At 41.1% G+C, this 17658-nt stretch overlaps 2 protein-coding genes across 5 annotated transcripts in view; one reads left to right on the top strand and one right to left on the bottom strand.

Annotated features, from left to right (window-relative positions):
- The window catches only part of furina (furin (paired basic amino acid cleaving enzyme) a), an 85000-nt gene extending 67610 nt beyond the window's left edge, over positions 1–17390 (top strand). For all 4 annotated transcript variants that reach the window (XM_082536291.1, XM_082536293.1, XM_082536292.1 and 1 more), the window contains exons 9-16: positions 1256–1468; positions 3111–3211; positions 4214–4317; positions 4487–4604; positions 9485–9664; positions 9758–9882; positions 11168–11290; positions 12219–17390. In XM_082536291.1, the coding sequence (XP_082392417.1) occupies positions 1256–1468; positions 3111–3211; positions 4214–4317; positions 4487–4604; positions 9485–9664; positions 9758–9882; positions 11168–11290; positions 12219–12826 (1572 nt within the window). In that variant the 3' untranslated portion in view covers positions 12827–17390. The remainder of the gene's footprint in view (positions 1–1255; positions 1469–3110; positions 3212–4213; positions 4318–4486; positions 4605–9484; positions 9665–9757; positions 9883–11167; positions 11291–12218) is intronic.
- gfod2 (glucose-fructose oxidoreductase domain containing 2) overlaps positions 1–17658 on the bottom strand; it is a 317249-nt gene that overhangs the window by 246849 nt on the left and 52742 nt on the right. The window lies entirely within an intron of this gene.

Raw genomic sequence — 17658 nt, 5'->3', positions numbered from 1 at the left:
TATTTACTGCCTGTGTGTCGCTTCCTTTCGGCAGTCAGTAATTGAACTGTTCAAGCATGAGAGGACACAAGCGGGAAGAACAAAGCGTTTTTTGACCCTGACAATTATGAATAGAAAGGAATGTCCTCTGAAAGCCACCCAGGAAGAAAACTCCTAGAAAATGAAAAGCGGCAGCACTGGCAGAAATCAAATGTTTGTTTGTGTGTTTATGCCTCACCCCCCACCCTCCCCTTTTTGTCTAGTTGAAGGGTACTTATTAAACTCTGAGTTCGTCTTTTATCTTTGCATCTTTTTTAGATAATCAGGTTGTGCTTTCTTTAAGTGTGAATTCAGTGCTTATTTCCCACCTTCCCAAGGTTGTTTTTAAGAATTCCAATTAAATTCCATTATGTTAGCAGAGCTTTAAATTGCTTAATGACAAGCATTTATAATCAAAAGCTTCCAAACACATGCTTATCTATATGCACATACACGTAGAGGGTTTGTAGAAAAGTAATTTCAGAAACTTTTCTGCCAACATCTAACGACGCGATCTGAATACTAAGCGACCATGCATACCGTCATGTCATCAGCCCTGTTGTTGACTTGTTTTAATGCATGTGACACACTGGGTGTGTGTCAGATATGTGAAATGAACAAGTTAACAGATTAGTAAGTATACAGATCACACCCCGACCTCTCACATCTGCTCGCCATGAATAAACACATCCATCCCGCTAACACAGACTCTTGTTATGGAGCAGTAGGATTCAAAGCATGTGCCATAAAGCTTGATTGGAACCGCTGACACTGACTACTAAGATAATTGCCACAGTGACAGCACTGTCAGATGGTGGTGTGGGTGGTGCATGGCTGGAATTGATCAATGCAGAGAGGGAGAGACAGTGCCACTCAATACAATAAAGCCGCTCTTAGATGAAAATTATTGCACTTCAAAGGCTGAGAGGTTGGATGATTTATTACAATGAGCTGTTGTCGTATACTGCCTTTCCATATTGAATTGCTGTCATGCGATATTTGGCTCTTTGTAATTTAGTGAGTGACCACCCAGGCCTGTACGTTGGGTTTTAATGGGACTCTTTTTGAAGCGAGCTCTGAAGTGAACTTGCCCCACTATAATTGGGCTTCCTATTAAAGATTGAATGAGATTTTGTTCTTCTGTGGATACTGTTAGTCTTTGGTACACATGGATGAAAGGACATGTGGTTGTCTTTTATTTTCCTGTTTGTTTAAATCTATGTTGTGTGTTCTCCAGGGACGCGGTGGTTTAGGCTCCATCTTTGTGTGGGCTTCTGGTAATGGAGGACGGGAGAAGGACAGCTGCAATTGTGACGGCTACACCAACAGCATCTACACGCTGTCCATCAGCAGCTCCACACAGAACGGCAATGTCCCCTGGTACAGCGAGGCTTGCTCTTCCACCCTTGCCACCACCTACAGCTCGGGAAATCTAAACGAGAAGCAGATAGTGAGTTGGCTCTTTCCAGATTTTGCCGTCTGCTGCAAAGGTTGCACAAAAAGTACTAACACACACTGCAAAAATACAGCTCACTACCACCTAAAACATCTGGAACAGTTTAAAATCTGAGAAGCAGGAAGCCTGGAGAACTTAATAAATTGATCATTTTAATGGTTGGAGATAAATTTTAATCTCATTGCGATTAATTCTGAACACAGTACATTAAGCTTTTTCAGCATTCTCATTCTGTACCCTCCATGTGTGAATCACAGCTAGCTTCATTCTTTGCTGCTTTTGTTTCCTTTTTTTTTTTTGCCTGTCCCGTTTGGCTCTTTTGCCATCAGAATTGTTGTCTAAAGGCAAAGAAAGATGCCCAACGGATTTACTTTACCAAATGCTTTTGTTTCCACTTCTTCACCATTCATTCAGTTTTGGGCCATTAAAATGATTATGAATTGTGACTGGCTGAAACTCCATCTGGCAATCTGTTGCTGCTTAACACTCTAGTCACAAATGCTGTTTCCCTCTTTGTCTCTCACACGTGCACACACACAGTTTCTTTCTCTTGCATGCACCCTAGCTGACAGACCAACCGGACGGGCAGATTATGACATCTCCGTGACGTGTGGCTGGTTCCTTAATGCTTCAGTGATGCACTCATTTAATAGTGCTGTCATTCATGAAGCCAGGAATAAAGAGCCGGAGTAGGTGGGAAGAGAGCTCTGGATCTCTGAGGTTATACAGGAATATCTTCACTTGTGTTTTTTTCTTTTTCTTTAAATCACATGTATTCCATCTGTCGCTTTCAAATTAAAGTGAGTTATATGTGAACCTAAGGCTCCTGAATGCATAATGACCATTAAAGTCATTCTTGCAGTGCATTTATTATTCCCTCAGTCTGTTAAAAGATCAGTTTCTGTATGCTCTGTGCTGGTCAGCAGTTTGTGATCCAAGCTGCTTTTGTATCAGCTTCATTCAGTAGCACTGATTGATTTTACCTCCAGAATTATACAATGGGTGACTTGGGGTCTTATCACCAGGCAGTGTTTTGTAACCTTTATCTTCCAGCAGATGGGTTTTTTTTCCTGAGGACAAATACACCACAATTCTTTGTATTCATGTAGCTGCAGAAAATTCTCACCTGGGAGCTGCCCAGTACAACTACAGCAGAGTGCTGGGGGTCATTGAAATGATCTCTGCTAGAGCAGTCCAGTAAAAACAAGACTTGTTCAAAAGAAGCAAAACATAAGCTTATATGGTTTCTCTGGTTTTATTTTTCTGCTCTACCCATTAGAAGATTTATCCTTGCTAGGGAGAGAGAATAAGTGAAGAAGTGATGGAGGATAAAGGTTTTTACTCATTCGAGGGAAACAAATTCCAATTTATCGGGTTACAAGAGAGTGAAATATCTTGTGAATTTAAAAATAAAATACAGCTGAGATTTGAATACCTTCATTGTCAAGTGATGAGCTACGTAGAATTACATGAAGAAAATAGACACTGAGGACGGAGCACAGTTAGAAAATTGCATTAGCTGTTTTCCTTCTAGCAACGCCAAGTGAAATACGAGTTTATGAGAACAAAATGGAAACGTGAGAAAAAGGAGGAGGAATGCTGTGATACTTAAATTCACTGTGTTCATCTTGCTTAGGTGACTACAGATCTCAAATCAAAATGCACGGACTCTCACACAGGCACCTCTGCCTCTGCTCCGCTGGCTGCTGGGATCATCGCTCTTGCCCTTGAGGCCAAGTAAGTGCTTATCGCCATCATTTTTCTGAGTCCGACTAGTCCCCGCTATTCTTTTCAGCTGTACAGCCTTATTCTAGCGTTTAATATCTGCTGGCTTTTGTTTTTGGGGAGGGGGGAAAATGGCACAAGCTCGTTAGAGATTGCAACAGTTTCTTTCCAAACTCAGATATTGAAGTTTTCAGAATGCCAGAGTAGTTTGTAGAAATGCTCCACTGTTATCTCACGAATTTTTCCAGGCCAATTTTTTTAGACTTTTATTTTTTAAATTCTTCTATTAAATTAAGCTTTTACTGCTGGTGCTGAATGTTTATACATTAGTTCTGCGTGATTATCCCATTTTATGAATTACTTTTTAACCCCTCTGCCACAGATTTCAACTGTGCACTTACAAACAACACCATTTGGATGTGAGCGCTAATCATTCTTATCTAGTCACGCAGCACTAATGGAGAGACAAACACGGACGTCAGAAGAGCGCCGAAAACGAGTAATTAGTCTTGTGGCAAAACAGAGTGAGGTGATGGAAAAAAACTGTAATTAGGAATGAATTTGATGACAAAGTGAGTCAGCAAAGTTATTATCTAAAAAGCCTCATTTTCTCCAAATCCACAGTAAGACTAAAAAGCCTGTACGCATTTAATCACAACAGAGAGGCCAGTTGTGACTTCATGTAAGCCCTTTTTGCGTTTGGTAAATACCAACTTGCTTGCCTGCATAAAGATTAATGATGCTTTGGAAAATGTCTCGCAAAGGGCAGAAGAGGACTTGAAATACGTGTCGACTTAAGATTTTATGCAAGCCAAGGAAGAATGTGACTGCTAAATCGCTGTATTCTGAATTCAATCACCTGTCCATCAGCAGCTTAAGACTATAGGATGATGTAGTTTCAGTGGCTCAACTTGAATTTTAAGCCAAACTTACCATATGTGTTGCTGTTTGTGTGCTGTCTGTCTCGTTCTGTGTGTGTGTGTCTGCGTGTGCTTGCACGTACACGTGTTCTAGTAAAAACCTGACCTGGAGGGACATGCAACATCTGGTTGTACGAACTTCTCAACCTGCCCACCTGCTCACCAATGACTGGAGAACCAATGGAGTCGGGCGCAAAGGTACAGCAGCTCCTTTCAAGTTTTCATCAGCCCTCTGCAGTTTGCAGATGCCTGCGAGGCTCATTATTAGTGTGCATCACATAAACCAGATTTAACTGGACAGAGGTTGAAATGCACACCAGCTGGGAGAGCCAGGATGCCGGCTAATGTTTCCTCTTGCTTTCTACAGTCAGCCACTCGTACGGATATGGTCTACTTGATGCCGGTGGTATCGTGTCCATGGCAAAAACGTGGACCAATGTGGGACCACAACGAAAATGCGTCATCACCATGGTCAGCGAGCCAAGGTTAGTACACCGGAGGCTCATTAATACCGCAGCTCGTTTATCTCAGCACCCTGATCACAAGAAACTGTTAAGGTGACGCAAAGAGGGGCAACACACTGCAACAGACACACAAACACGTGTACATAAACACAACAGAAATTATAGATATGTTTGCATTTAAGAACACAATTTCAGGAGATTCTCACAGTACAAACAAATAGAATACACTGAGCACGAGCAGCCTGTGTGAGTTTGCTTAGGTTTTAATTAATATTGAGTCTCGGACACATGTCACAAAACAATGAAAAACTGCAGTGTGTCCCAGCTCGGTTCACGCGTCTCCTGGAATCATGTAGTCTGGGATACTTGCAGCACGTTCTTGAATTTGCTTATGTTGTATCTTCAGCACCGTGGTTTGTGATTGAATTGTGTTTTCTTAATTTGGTTGTTTTGTTTATTCGCATGTGTTTTCGTGAGACGCACTGTGTTGGTCTCCCATGGCCACTGTGGTCTGCACACGTTACAGCTGTCAATTTTCTAAAAACAACTTATTTGTTTAAATTGCTTTGACTAAAACCCACACAGCCTAGTTATTAAACTAAGTCATATGTGTCTCTGGAGGAAATTATCTCATTGGATTAGAGCAAATTGATGCTTCAGTGTTTTTGGAGCTTGACCCATATTATGGACCAAAAAACCCCCCAGCCCCAGTTATACTAATTACTAAATATTCTAATTATTTGTAATCATGTATGCAATTATGAACACTATTTTAATAGCTAAAGTTTGAAGAGGTAAATGTTAAAAGCAAAGAAAAAGAAGGGTAGAGCAATAACAGCATTAAAAGAGAATGCACCAAATATCCATCAAAGACAGCTTGTTTATTTCTAGCCGCTTTGTTCTTTGACTTCAAACATTCGTTAAATACTATGATAAGAAGCCTACATTTTTCAGAAATGGCAAGTTAAGAGTAATGAAAACAGAAATCAACATTAAATTGGTAACTCATAACAAAACAAAGGTTTTGGAGATGCTTGTGACTTGAGACTGAGCTGTCAAGCTTTGGCGCAGCGACACATCGTGTCTTCATCATGTTGGCTTTGGGCGCCTGTTGAAATGCCTGTCATTTTGTGTGCGCGAGACTCAAACTTGAGACAAAACACTTAAAAGAAAGATAATAGTTTGTCAATTCATGTGTACCTCTCGCTGTTGAAACTATATATTTCTTCCTAGCCATTTTATTCCTCCTTCTGCTGGTGTCTCAGTCTAAATCCAGTCAGACATCGCCTCTTCATTATGCGCTGCCTGTCACTTCCCTTGCTGGCTTTGAGGTTCCTCTCTTTTACTGGAGCTATGAGACGCTCAGAGCAGATGGTTTGAGCGTCTGGGAACAGCAGTCAAGGCAGGTTATTCAATTTACATTTTAGGTGTTTAGCTGACGTATTTATCAAGACTGTCTTGTAATAAGTGAGCAGGCAGGGTTTCAGTATCTTTCTCACTGTCAGTTACTTTCACTCATTACCTCTGACAGAGTCATGACCGCAAGCTTACTGAGCCCATATTATGCTCATTTACCGGCTCATAATTTTATTTTGTGTTCTGCTAGCATACTTTTACATGCTTTTATATTCAGTAACACATCAGTTTCCTGACACGGCGTATATTACACCAGAATACACTCAACAGACGCTCCATTTGAACCCTTTATCACCCGAGTATCAAACAGGCCGCTTGGTAAGATTTTAATTGTCATCTTTCAGAACCCATTTGAATTTTTTCTGTAACCCAAAATGGTTGTGGAGTTACAGTAATGTGAGGCACACATAGTTAAATCTGGGTGAGGTTGATTTTTCTGTCTGTGCAGACAGCTGTCCCGTGTGATTGCCTTGTGCTATCATGATGCAGTGAATATCTCTGTCTTTGTCTGAAACTGTTTGAATTTTGTCTACCGTCTAAACTGTAACAGTGTCACATTCATTTAAAGAGGGCTTGTAAAAAATTTTTTTTTTAAAAAAGGCCCCAATCTAACTAAGCTTAAATTGCTCTGATTGGTCAACTGGGTGAACAAATGGGACTGAGTGGTTATATCCATTAGCTCCTGTCCTGTGAGTTTGTTATTTTAGGATTATAGGTAGTAAGTATAAACAAGAGTTTAGCTGTATGAATTTGAACTGTAAGTAGACCTGGCTCAAGGAGAGACTCCCGCATTAGACAAAACATGATGTTTTAACATTTTTAGGAATAACCTGAGTTACTAGTTCACATGTGTACTGTCAGGGAAACACTGGCTTTAAAAAAAAAAAAAAAAAAAGCCAGCATGGTGAATATGATACCATGAAAACACAGTAACTCGCACCTCGTCCTTGTTTCAAATCGGTTCAATTTCTGATTGGCCATTTAAACATTTCAGCATAGTTCATCAAGGCAAAGTTATAGCTCCGCAGTGCTCAAACACATTTTTGAGGACTTTTCTATCAAAATAACACTCCTCTGCCTTGTCCTGAGCTCCATAGATACCACGACTGAGATATTTTAGAGTTGGAGTTACTTAAAAGAGTTGACTGATGTAGATTCCTGAAGAAAAACCAGCCAGTGGTTCAGAAGCAATGTTTTCTCTTTGGGAGGGCTGTGTAACTATGCAGGCTTTTTACATGCACAAAAAAGCTGGAACACATTTGTCATTTTATGATGATTTTATGATTATATTAAGTCCAACAATACTGCACAATTATTATATTTAAAGACCAAAGTGAATTATTATAACCATAATTACAGTAACATTAGGCCATTTACTTTTGTAGCCGTGAGATGGGGAATTAGGCTTTGAGTGACACGAGCAGACAGAAAAGCTCCTGCATGCCTGACTGAATGAGGCAGGCTTTGTTGCAAATGTGTGTCAATGTACTGTAAGAACACTGAATGTGATCAATGTGTGCCCATTTCCTTCACACCAAAGTTGATGCAAATTACTACCAGGTCTGCAAAATCTTTTGCAAATAAAAACTGTATGGCATCAGTTAAAAGCTCTCGCATAGTTTTTAAAAAGTGATTTATGATTTGGAAACATCCCTTTTTGTTTTTCCTAGATTTTGCCAAACGCATGGGAATGCTTCAAGTTTGGCTTACACATGTGGTGTTTGTTCAAAAGCTTTATGCACAACGAATTGAAATGAACACGTCTGTGCTGGAGGGATAGTTTTGATTATGCACATGTTGATTGGTTGACTTTTAGGACTTTTTGCGTAACCCACTTTACGCACTTAAAAAGACAGCCAATTAAATTGTAAACAAAATGTTTCCAAAGGTGGTTTAATGCTACAGACAGACTTGGGATAAGTGGTTGAAAACATGGCGTGGCCAAATAATTGCAACCATGTGCAATAAATGTGCAGTCTCAATGCCTTTAGGATTGTTGCTTAGATCACGTCTTTGACCACTTAGTCAGTTGCCATCTGTAAAGCAATCTTGATGCATCAAAACGATGATAAAACTGCAATAAGATTGTGTCGGTCTTCAGTTAGTAGTTGAATGGAGACGAACTGGAACTTGCATGCAGTCTGTTTGTGATTTGCTGTGATAAATTAGTGAGATTGCAAATCTGCTTTTGTCTGCATAGACAGAAATTCATATTAACTACTTGCATTCAGAGTCCAGCCATAACCTTATAGGCTTAAAATAGAACCAACCGTACTTTTCATAGCAATATACCCAGAATACAAGCAGCTGACGACCAGATGAGTTGAGTTCCCTGTTCTAAGGAGAGCGCTCTAGGATGAGTTGTGCTCATTGGTGCACATTGAGTCAGATTAATTGACTGACTGTGATGAATTTAATTTGCATTTGCATTTATAAATTAGACTGCAAAATATTGGCAGACCTTTGCCAGCCTGTCTGAAAGTGATTGTTGAAAAACCAACGTGCAAAAAAGTAAGGATTTATGTAACAGTTATTATGACAAATTGGAATCAGGCAACATATGAAGTAAGAAAAAAAACAGATTTTTATTTAACTAGCTCTTGATAAAAAGGGAAAGGGAGAGTAAGGTGTAGCTTCTCATTTACTTGAGCTTTCACACTAAATGGCAGATTGCTGGTTAGGTTTGCAGCTTTTTCTTCTTCTTTTTTTTTTTTAAATTTATTTTTGTCTGAGTGTGCTTGTAAAAGCAGATTCTATGTTTCCAGTACTGCCATAAATTTAGCTGCTTCCAGACCCTAAATCACAGTCGCTTGTGCTGCAGCAGTCAACTGCCAATGATAAATCAACCTCAACAGCTCTCGGTATAAATTTCCATTTCTCTAAGATTTTCTGTCCCCACCTCGAGAAACCATGAAATACGTTTTGCAAGCATGCTTAAATGCTGCGTGGCTGTCAATTTGCATTATAATATTATCATGGGCAGTTACTATATGACTCATTGGCATCTGAATAGTGCAGAAAATTAACCTTTTACATGACTTTTCCCATGTGAGGCTGCTTTAAAGGTCAAAGGTGTTTACTGTATGCTGCCCTTTCAGTGCATCCTGAAAAATGTGACTCATCCTAAACCTGTAGGGACTCCGTCTGGATGCAGTTTAATGATCATCCTGTCTATAATTTTGGCACATCTGTGCCACTAAAACCCTGCACCTTCCTCCTCTGAACTGTTGTGGATGCGTATAATCTCCTAAGCGGATTTTGGAGGGGGGGGGGGAGGAAAAAAGAGGTGTGTTTACTTCCACAGAGGATAGGGGTGCTACAGGTCGAGACACTAATCCTGTTCAAGGCTTGAAACGAATCACCTTTTGTTGGCTTTCAGTGTCCAAGAGCAAAATGTGGTACACTTAGTAATAAGCCACTAATAATTCCACTGACACACAATCCGTGAGTAATGTCCATCACTGACTTAATCTGTCGGTTAACAGGAACATTGGCAGCCATTTATATATTAACAAGAGTGTGGACGGCTGCATGGGGACAGACAGTCATGTGACCTCATTAGAGCACGTCCAGGCCCGGCTCACTCTGTCCTACAACCGGAGGGGAAACCTGGCAATCCACCTCATTAGTCCTGCTGGCACACGCTCCACACTGCTCCACCCCAGGTAAAAAATGCACAACTACACAAACATGGTGATCTACAGTGCGTGCTGGTAATCACAAAATACTTCCTTACGCTCCCGCTTGTTTTCCTGCAGGCCTCATGACTACTCATCAGAGGGGTTTAATGACTGGGCTTTCATGACCACCCACTCTTGGGATGAGGACCCTACTGGGGCGTGGATGCTTGAAATTGAGAATGTGGCGGGTGCCAGTGACTATGGTAAAGCAGTTTTGTTATTACATAAAGATAATATACACCAGTTACCCACATCGTTACAACCACCTGGTAAATAATAGCTCTCCTTGTGCCATCCAACTGCTCAGACTCATCGGGGCATGGACAGGGCACTTCTGGGGCCTTCCTGTTGTGTCTGGCTTCACAGTGACGGTCCTGTAGGTTGCAGTTTAGTCCCATCATGAACTGATTTTATTCCTTCTAAATTTTAAAATTGCTTAATTAAAACTGAGGTCCAAGATTGTTGGAAGCTAGGTCAACACCTTGTGCTCTTTGACATTTTCCAAGCTCTTCCTGGGCTTTTAAATTTTATCAGTAGGGCACATTGTCATCCTCCCCCTCACATGCTGTTGGGGATGGTGCTCTAAAGGTTGGGTAAACTTGGTATGCAGCAATCATGGGTGTGTGATATGTGCCAAAGTAACATCCAGCAGAACATTATATTGTATTACGATAATTGCTTCTCCTGGTTTAAATGTTGCGACTGATCATTGTGCAATGATTGATCGCTTCCAGGCTTTATCTAATTTAGTATCAGTTTATCTTCCCTCTTTATCTGGAAAATGCTGATCGAAGATCCTCAGAGTCCACATTGAATGTTTTCAACAGTCTTAAACCTAAGCGAGGTCACCACTAGGTCACCAGAATGACCCTGAATGACATTACTTGAGTGTTATTTAATGTAACCTTTTAATCTGTTGGGCTTACAGTCCAGCTCAAGGGTTGAAGGGTCAGTGCCAAGAGATTAGAGATCAAGTGGCTTCTGTGTCCAAAGTGTTGTTGCTATTTTTATACTAGTTGACTGTATGGCTGTGCAGACTTTTTTCCTTATTGCAGGAAGGATGACAAATTCTTCAGTGTTTATGGTTGGCCGTGGATCATCACACAAAGCAGGTCCACCCACAGCACCATATTCAGCCAAAATACTTAAGAAAAAAAGATCTAGATTCAAGTCTCACGCCTCCCTCCTCAGTAAGGAGTGATTTACTAAAGCCTCTCATGAGGCCCCACACTTCAATGATTTTTGAGAGATGTGCTCTTTATAACTTGTTAGGCACAGAGTGAAATCATGCTGTCTTTAAATTTGCAGCCCATATCAAGGAGCAATTTTCTGTCACTTTATGCAGAAAATCCAAGAGTCTAATAGGAGATGAGGATACATTTACAAAAACCACCCAAGGGAGTGCTGGAGCCTTGCTAGGCTTGACAGGCCTACTTTTTTCACCCCCCCCACAGTTAATTTTAGTTTTTCATCTGTCTCTCCGCCCAGGCACTCTGACCCAGTTCATCCTGGTGCTGTATGGCACCAGCTCAACAACTTCCAGCTCCTCTGAAAAGTCTCAGCCTGGCAATGACAGCTGCAAGACGTTGGATCTGAGGCAGATATGCATTGGTAAGACTGTTGTCTCTGCTTTGCTCCTCACGGGTCCTTTCAGCCACAGTAGAGGAGAAGTGTAGTTTTATGTTAAGGTGTTACACTTGAACTAGCCCGTTCATGACATATGATCTCGGCTGCATCTATTTGCCTTTTGTCTGTATTTCTATGCAAACTTGTCTATGCACAACTCCATTGTGTAGCCTTATTATTTGCATAAAATTTAATATAAGAGCTGGTTTCTGCTCAGACTTACGTTTACTCCACGTCTCTTTTTAATAATCTCATTTAAAATAAACGTAATCCTTCTACTGTGTTCTACCGAGTCCAACTAGTGCTATAGGCAAGGTCTAAACATGCCACTGAGCACCAAGGCAGTCTGAAGTACATGTTTCCTGAAACAGTGCCAGTCTGACCCCTACAGGCTTTCAGTGGTACTTGCATGCTTATAAACAGGGTGAGTGCAATGTAGTTATCATGTATGCGATTATCATGTGTTGTCATATCCATGTGTCATATGGCACTGGGTGTGCTATGTCTCAGGGCTCAAAACTATAATTCTGTTTTTGAACAAGCTGACAAGATGCAGCAGGAAGCGAAAATTTCCTCCTTCTGTTGGGTCTCCTGTTTTCAGCTCTATTACCCTCACTGCTGTCTGTTAATTGTCACTACAGGCGATGGTCTGCATCTGAACTTGGTGCCTATGGAAATGTGTCTTGTTTAAGCGTGCTGCACTCAGCATAGACATGTAAAGATTTAGTAAGTGAAAGCAGCTCTAGTAAAAGTGTAAGAGCAAAACAAAAAAATTGCCTTGAAACAGAGGGCAGGCACAGCCTTGTTAAATGTGCTCTCAGGGCACGAATCCTGGTTCTGTTTTTTGGTTGTGTGACTCATATGAAGAGCTGAAAGGTGCAGAGGTTCATTTCTATTTCTCTATGTGTTACAGAGTGCAATGCAGGCTACTACCTCTTTCAGCAGGGCTGTGTGAAAGAATGTCCAGCAGGCTTCTCGGTGGGCTCCCAGCCTCTCAACTACACAGTGGGAAACTTTATGGAACCAGCTTCCGTCCCAGCCTGCCTGCCCTGCCCACAGCCCTGCCTGACCTGCAGCAGCCTCAGCCCTCGGTCCTGTCTGTCCTGTCCCCCGCACAGCTCCCTGGACCCCAACTCTGGCACCTGCCTGCATCTTAACCAGTACATGCGCGAGTCCCCTGATAGCTTCATGGTAGGGCCAAGTAACCAGAGATCGCAGCTAGAGTCAGGCTCCCGGCTCCCCATAACCATTGCTGTGCTCAGCTGCATGGCCATCATCGCCACTTTCGCTGGCATCTTCCTGATGCTGCAGCTGCACTCCGGCGCGCTCATCAAGTTGCCCTCTCTGGAGGCTGGCGGTGGTCTCGGGGGCACCTTCAGTCTCGGCGGAAATAGGGTGGTGTCGTACCGTGGCATCCCAACAGTGTGGGGGGAGGAAGGGGTAAATACAGACTCGGAAAACGAAGAGTTTGACGTCCAAAATGAGAGGACTGCCTTTATCAAAACACAAAGTGCTCTTTAATGCCTCCTCCACGTCCCTCCCTCTCTCCTGCTTTTAAAATCCTCACACCACCATTTGTCTGATAATTCAGGGCTGTGGTGACTGTCTCCTCTCACAGTCTTTTTCTGGTTTAATCTCCAGTTCATTTTCTTTTTCTGTCCTATCGGATTCTCATCTGAGTTCTGTTTCGGGATCTGGTCGCTCCGCTGTGCTGTGGGAGACCTGATGGGAAGCTGTTGTCTCTCAGAGCTCGGGATGGCCTGAGCTTTGCTCTGTTCACACTTGGGCGCTTTTCTATTAAACTGGCTCTCTCCCTCCCTTTGCCCTCAATCACTAACAGTGTCTGTCTGTGCAGAGTCCATTTTCCCCTCCAGCTCCTTTTTGTTACAGTAAACAAATGATTATTATTTGCTTTCTTCCTCTTTTTTTTCTCCTCCCACTGTGTCGTTTAGTCTCAGTGCAGTAGCCAGATGAGATTGCGTGTATGTGTGTGTCTGTGCATGTATGCGTGTGCATCTCTAAATCATTGTGTGAATGTGAGCGTGTAAATCTAATGAACAGTGAACAGTGCAGAGAAGCTTAAGCGGGTCCTGTCATATTTAGTGCTTTAACTAAAACGTGATGGCCAAAAATTTTATTATGAACCATGAAATCCAATTTGAAAATATTTATTCTCTCTGAAGTGTCATTTAATGACCTCGCTGTCTATAATCTGTTGACAAATACAATGCTCTCCAGTTATTTACATTTTTAAAGTGCATTTTCAAGATCAAACAAATCTAAAGCGTAGCAGTTGATGAGAAAATATCCAGACTTCAATGGTTTATAATCCATCAGCAGTCAGACGTACAATGCAGACCTTTCAGGATATGCCATCTCTGCAGTGTGTCTCTCTCTATGACAGGACAATTGCAGTATCTACTGAAGATACAATTCTTATTTCATGCAGTCACTTTTAAGCCAGTACAGTTATTGTTCCTGTTATGTGAAAAGGTTTCTCCCAGCTCTGAAAGAACAAACTGTGAGTCATTCAGCGAGCAAAGCCTCCTTCAGCCTTTTGGGATTCCAGCTGAACTTATTCCTGTTTTGGAAGCTATAAATTCTCCTGTGCTCGTAACCTCCCCCAACCATTACATGGAAGGGTATCAAAACAAAAAAGAAAAAGGAAATTATAAGAAAACAACACACACACACACAAACTTGCAGGCTATTGAATCAACCCTGAGGCATAATCCCTGCCAGGGATATTTAATTTCTGTGTCTGAAGTGCTTACATCCTGGGGCTGTGGGAGAAGATGCAGGGCTGCTTGGAGAACCCAAAACAATGTGTGACTTGAGCGCAAAAGCTTCTCAAAGCAGCTGGAAGGTGTTGACTGACTTGTGACTGATTTCTGACAGAGCTGTAACAATATACCGGCTCTCCTCTCATCACATCAGCACTACAAACACACCGCATATCTTAACGAGTGAAAGTTGCTTTGCGTGTGGGAGAGTGCGAGTGTTAGTTTATTGCATATGAGGTTCAGGAATGTTTATCTGCCCTCTGAAGTGAAGATTTCCTTCCTCCATCCTTCCAGTCTCTGCTTTCTTCTTCAAATTTCAGATATTGTTTAAAAATCCTGCAGCGAGACTCCACGTCTCATCAGCATCTCTGCACTTACCCTCCAGTCTGCATCTAATCTGAATTTCAGATGATGTCTTTAGTGTACTTGCCAATTAATTATATTCTGAATAATACTGCAGCAAACTATTTATTCTGAGAGATTTTATTCATTCCTTTAGGGAAAATTGCTTTAAGCTTTTTTTTTTCTTCTTCTTCGTCCCCCTCCTCCTCCTTCTTCTTCTTTCCCTCCCTGGCTGGTCATCATCTGAAATTTGCATCTCATTATTTAATCCAGTGTAGCCATTTTGATTCCAGTGATCTTTTTTTTGTTATGTTGAAATTATGACTTTCAAAATCAGTGGAGCTTGCTGAGAGAGGTTGTCATGGTGATGACATGCATTGGCGACTGCAGCTGCTCGTCCTTCTATCTACCTCTCATATCATTCAGCAAGGTTTCGTTTTGAGGAGCTGATAAATGATCATAGAGGTCAGATTATATGTAGGTTAGAGATGAAATCGCTTCTGGGAAATGGTAATTTAATTTTTTAATTTTTTAATTTTATTTTATTTTTTAAGGACTGTAGGTTTGTATGTCACATTTATGTTTTAGAGGAGAAACAAACAATTGCAATTCAGAAACTGTAAAGCTGCTGTGTAAATTTTACTCCCCTGGAACTCCTATCTGTCCTAAAAATTTATTGCCTTTAGGATCAGCATTCATGTGCAGACACACCTGGGTGTTAAAGCCTCTTACTCAAAGAGGCTGGGTAGGAGAATTGCTCTTACATCTTGTTGGCCAGCATTTAAGTGCTAAATCAACCTGAGATTGCTGGGGGCGTTTGTTTTCTTCATCTTTACCCAGGCATCTCCTCCTGGGGTTTCAGACCTTATTTTATTCTTTTTAAGTTTCTGTCACTGACAATCAATTCCTTTGTTTGTTTGTTTTCTTTTGGGGTGGGAGGGGGGCAAGGTGCAGAAGCACACAAACAAATGGATTTTAACTTTTGATTTAACTGCCTCACTAGAAAAGCCTCCACAGAAAATGTTATTCACTGTATGCAGATCATTTAAATTGCAGATTTAGAAATCAAGTCTTATTTGGAAAAAAGAAATTCTCCAAAGGCAAAAGAATGCAGATTTTGATTACCAATACCTGCCAAAAATCCTCTTGAAAAGAATGGAGGAAGATTGGTATGCATGCTTTCAAACACAGCGCTCAGCCAGGAAGCGTAATTCATCTCGAATGGCTGGTGCAGGTGTAACACATTTGGCTTACTGTGGCCGCTTCTGGATCAGAAGCCAAACTGAAAATGAGGATTTGGAGAAAATGCCCCAAAAAGAACAAAGCTAATGTGGCAGGCTTGTTCTGCAGGGGTCTGTGGGTTGTACATTAGTGCCTACTGCCATTTAGGCTTTGATTAGTTCCACTTTGAGGAGGGTGCTAATTTAAAAATGTAATAACTCCAGCTTCAGACTTGAGCCACCAAATCTTATTGACTTCCCAGCATGCTGCGAAGTGTGTAAACAACAGATAATGGGCTAATGCAGAAACAAAATTGCTTCCATAAACCGTTTTTCTTAAACTCTGGATGCATCTTTTGAAGAAGTATAACATGGGATTCAACCAATGCGTTCCAATTACTGTGCGCTAATTGATTCCTGGTCTAGTCAAGATTATGCACTGTGCATTTTCCTTTGGACTTGTATTGCTTCCAGGAAGAGTGGTTTTGTTTTTTTGTTTTTTCTTCTTAAAAATCCAACACTGCGGGTGTTCAGACAGGTTTCTGTGGCCCCTCAAGTGCGCACACGAAATGATTTATTCGTCTTGGCTAATGTTGTATTCACTGCAGCTTAAACTTAAAAATAATAAAAAAGTAAAAATAAAAAATACTTTAATCAGATGATCTCAGAGCGCTGAGCAATCGGGTGTTAAACTTGGGAAATCCATGAATGCAGGCAGAATTAAGTAGCTTCTGCTTCCGAAGAGCCGGAGCTGCAGAAAAGCATCAGCAGCCAGCTGATTCTTTTAACGGTGAGAATACGATAAAAAAAAAAAAACTAAAAAAAACCACAAAAAAAAAAAACCCCACACACTAAAATAAGACGAGTGCCAGAAAGCAGCTCCTAGCTAAAAAGCCCTACCACTGTAGCTGCTCTTAAATTTAGAAGGAAAAAAACACTGCATGTCGCAAAACATCTGCCCTGGTTATAAAGAGAAGACTCCCTCATTGCTGCCATGAAGGCTCGTCTTTACATTGCTGATTTAAGTCATGTGGAGCTCGACGTTGCTCCCGTCCTGCTTTAGGATGTAGTCTAACGTGAGATTAATATGAAGTCGGATGAAGTTAATAGGAGCAATATCTTTGGCATAACCAAAGACAATCATGTTAATGCTGTCTGTTTAGTATGAATATGTGTTGCTTCCAGGTTGTCACAATCCATCGACCCTTGGCTTGTGTTCAGAGTGTTTTTATTGAAACCATTCAGTCACCTCTGCCTTTTTTTTCTTTCTCTTTTTGTTGTCGTTTTTGACGATCTGCGACGACACCTTGTATGTTCAGCAGCTGCGGAGGGAGGAGGTAGAATGTATCCCATCGCCATTAACTTAAGGGCTGAATCAGACCTGAGTGCGTCCGTGTGTGCACACGCGTGTTAAAGTAGAAAGGAAACACTTTGTGATGGAGGAGCGGTCAGTGGAGCAGCCTCAGTCGACTCCGTTGACCTCCTCCCGCCTCTTCGTGAGGTTCCTGACCTGTGGCTGCACACAGTACCTTACAGATACGTGTGACCTATGGTAATGTACAAGAATGAATATCCTACATGGAACATAACTCTAAAATAAGGCCTATTTTTGTACTATATGAAAGGTGCAGTGTAATTTTCTTGTAATTTAAGGATTTTTTTTTTTGCTCTTTTCTCCTTTTTATTTAATTGATGTCAATTATAGATTCTACTAAAAATAAAGATCTATGCAAATTTGAATGTGTTTTTTCTTTTACTTAAATGATTGAAACTTGATGCTGTTGTTGGTTAATGAATGCGAGAAGCACAGAGATGGTGGACAGTTTAACGGTACATAAAATAGTTTCAAGAAAATATCCTACATTAAAGTATTTTTAAATGCAAGTACTGAAGTATGAGCATTACATGTGGTTAAATGTCGGGGGTAAAAGCATCCTGCAGAAACGTTTATGCTATTTTAGCATCATGGATTTATTGGATTGATGATAATAATATGTAAGACTATTCC

The sequence above is a fragment of the Aulonocara stuartgranti genome (assembly GCF_965226115.1).
Source record: "Aulonocara stuartgranti genome assembly, chromosome: 1".
NCBI lineage: Eukaryota > Metazoa > Chordata > Actinopteri > Cichliformes > Cichlidae > Aulonocara > Aulonocara stuartgranti.
Note: the sequence above shows the minus strand (reverse complement) of the source record. Positions and strands in the feature narration are given on the sequence as shown.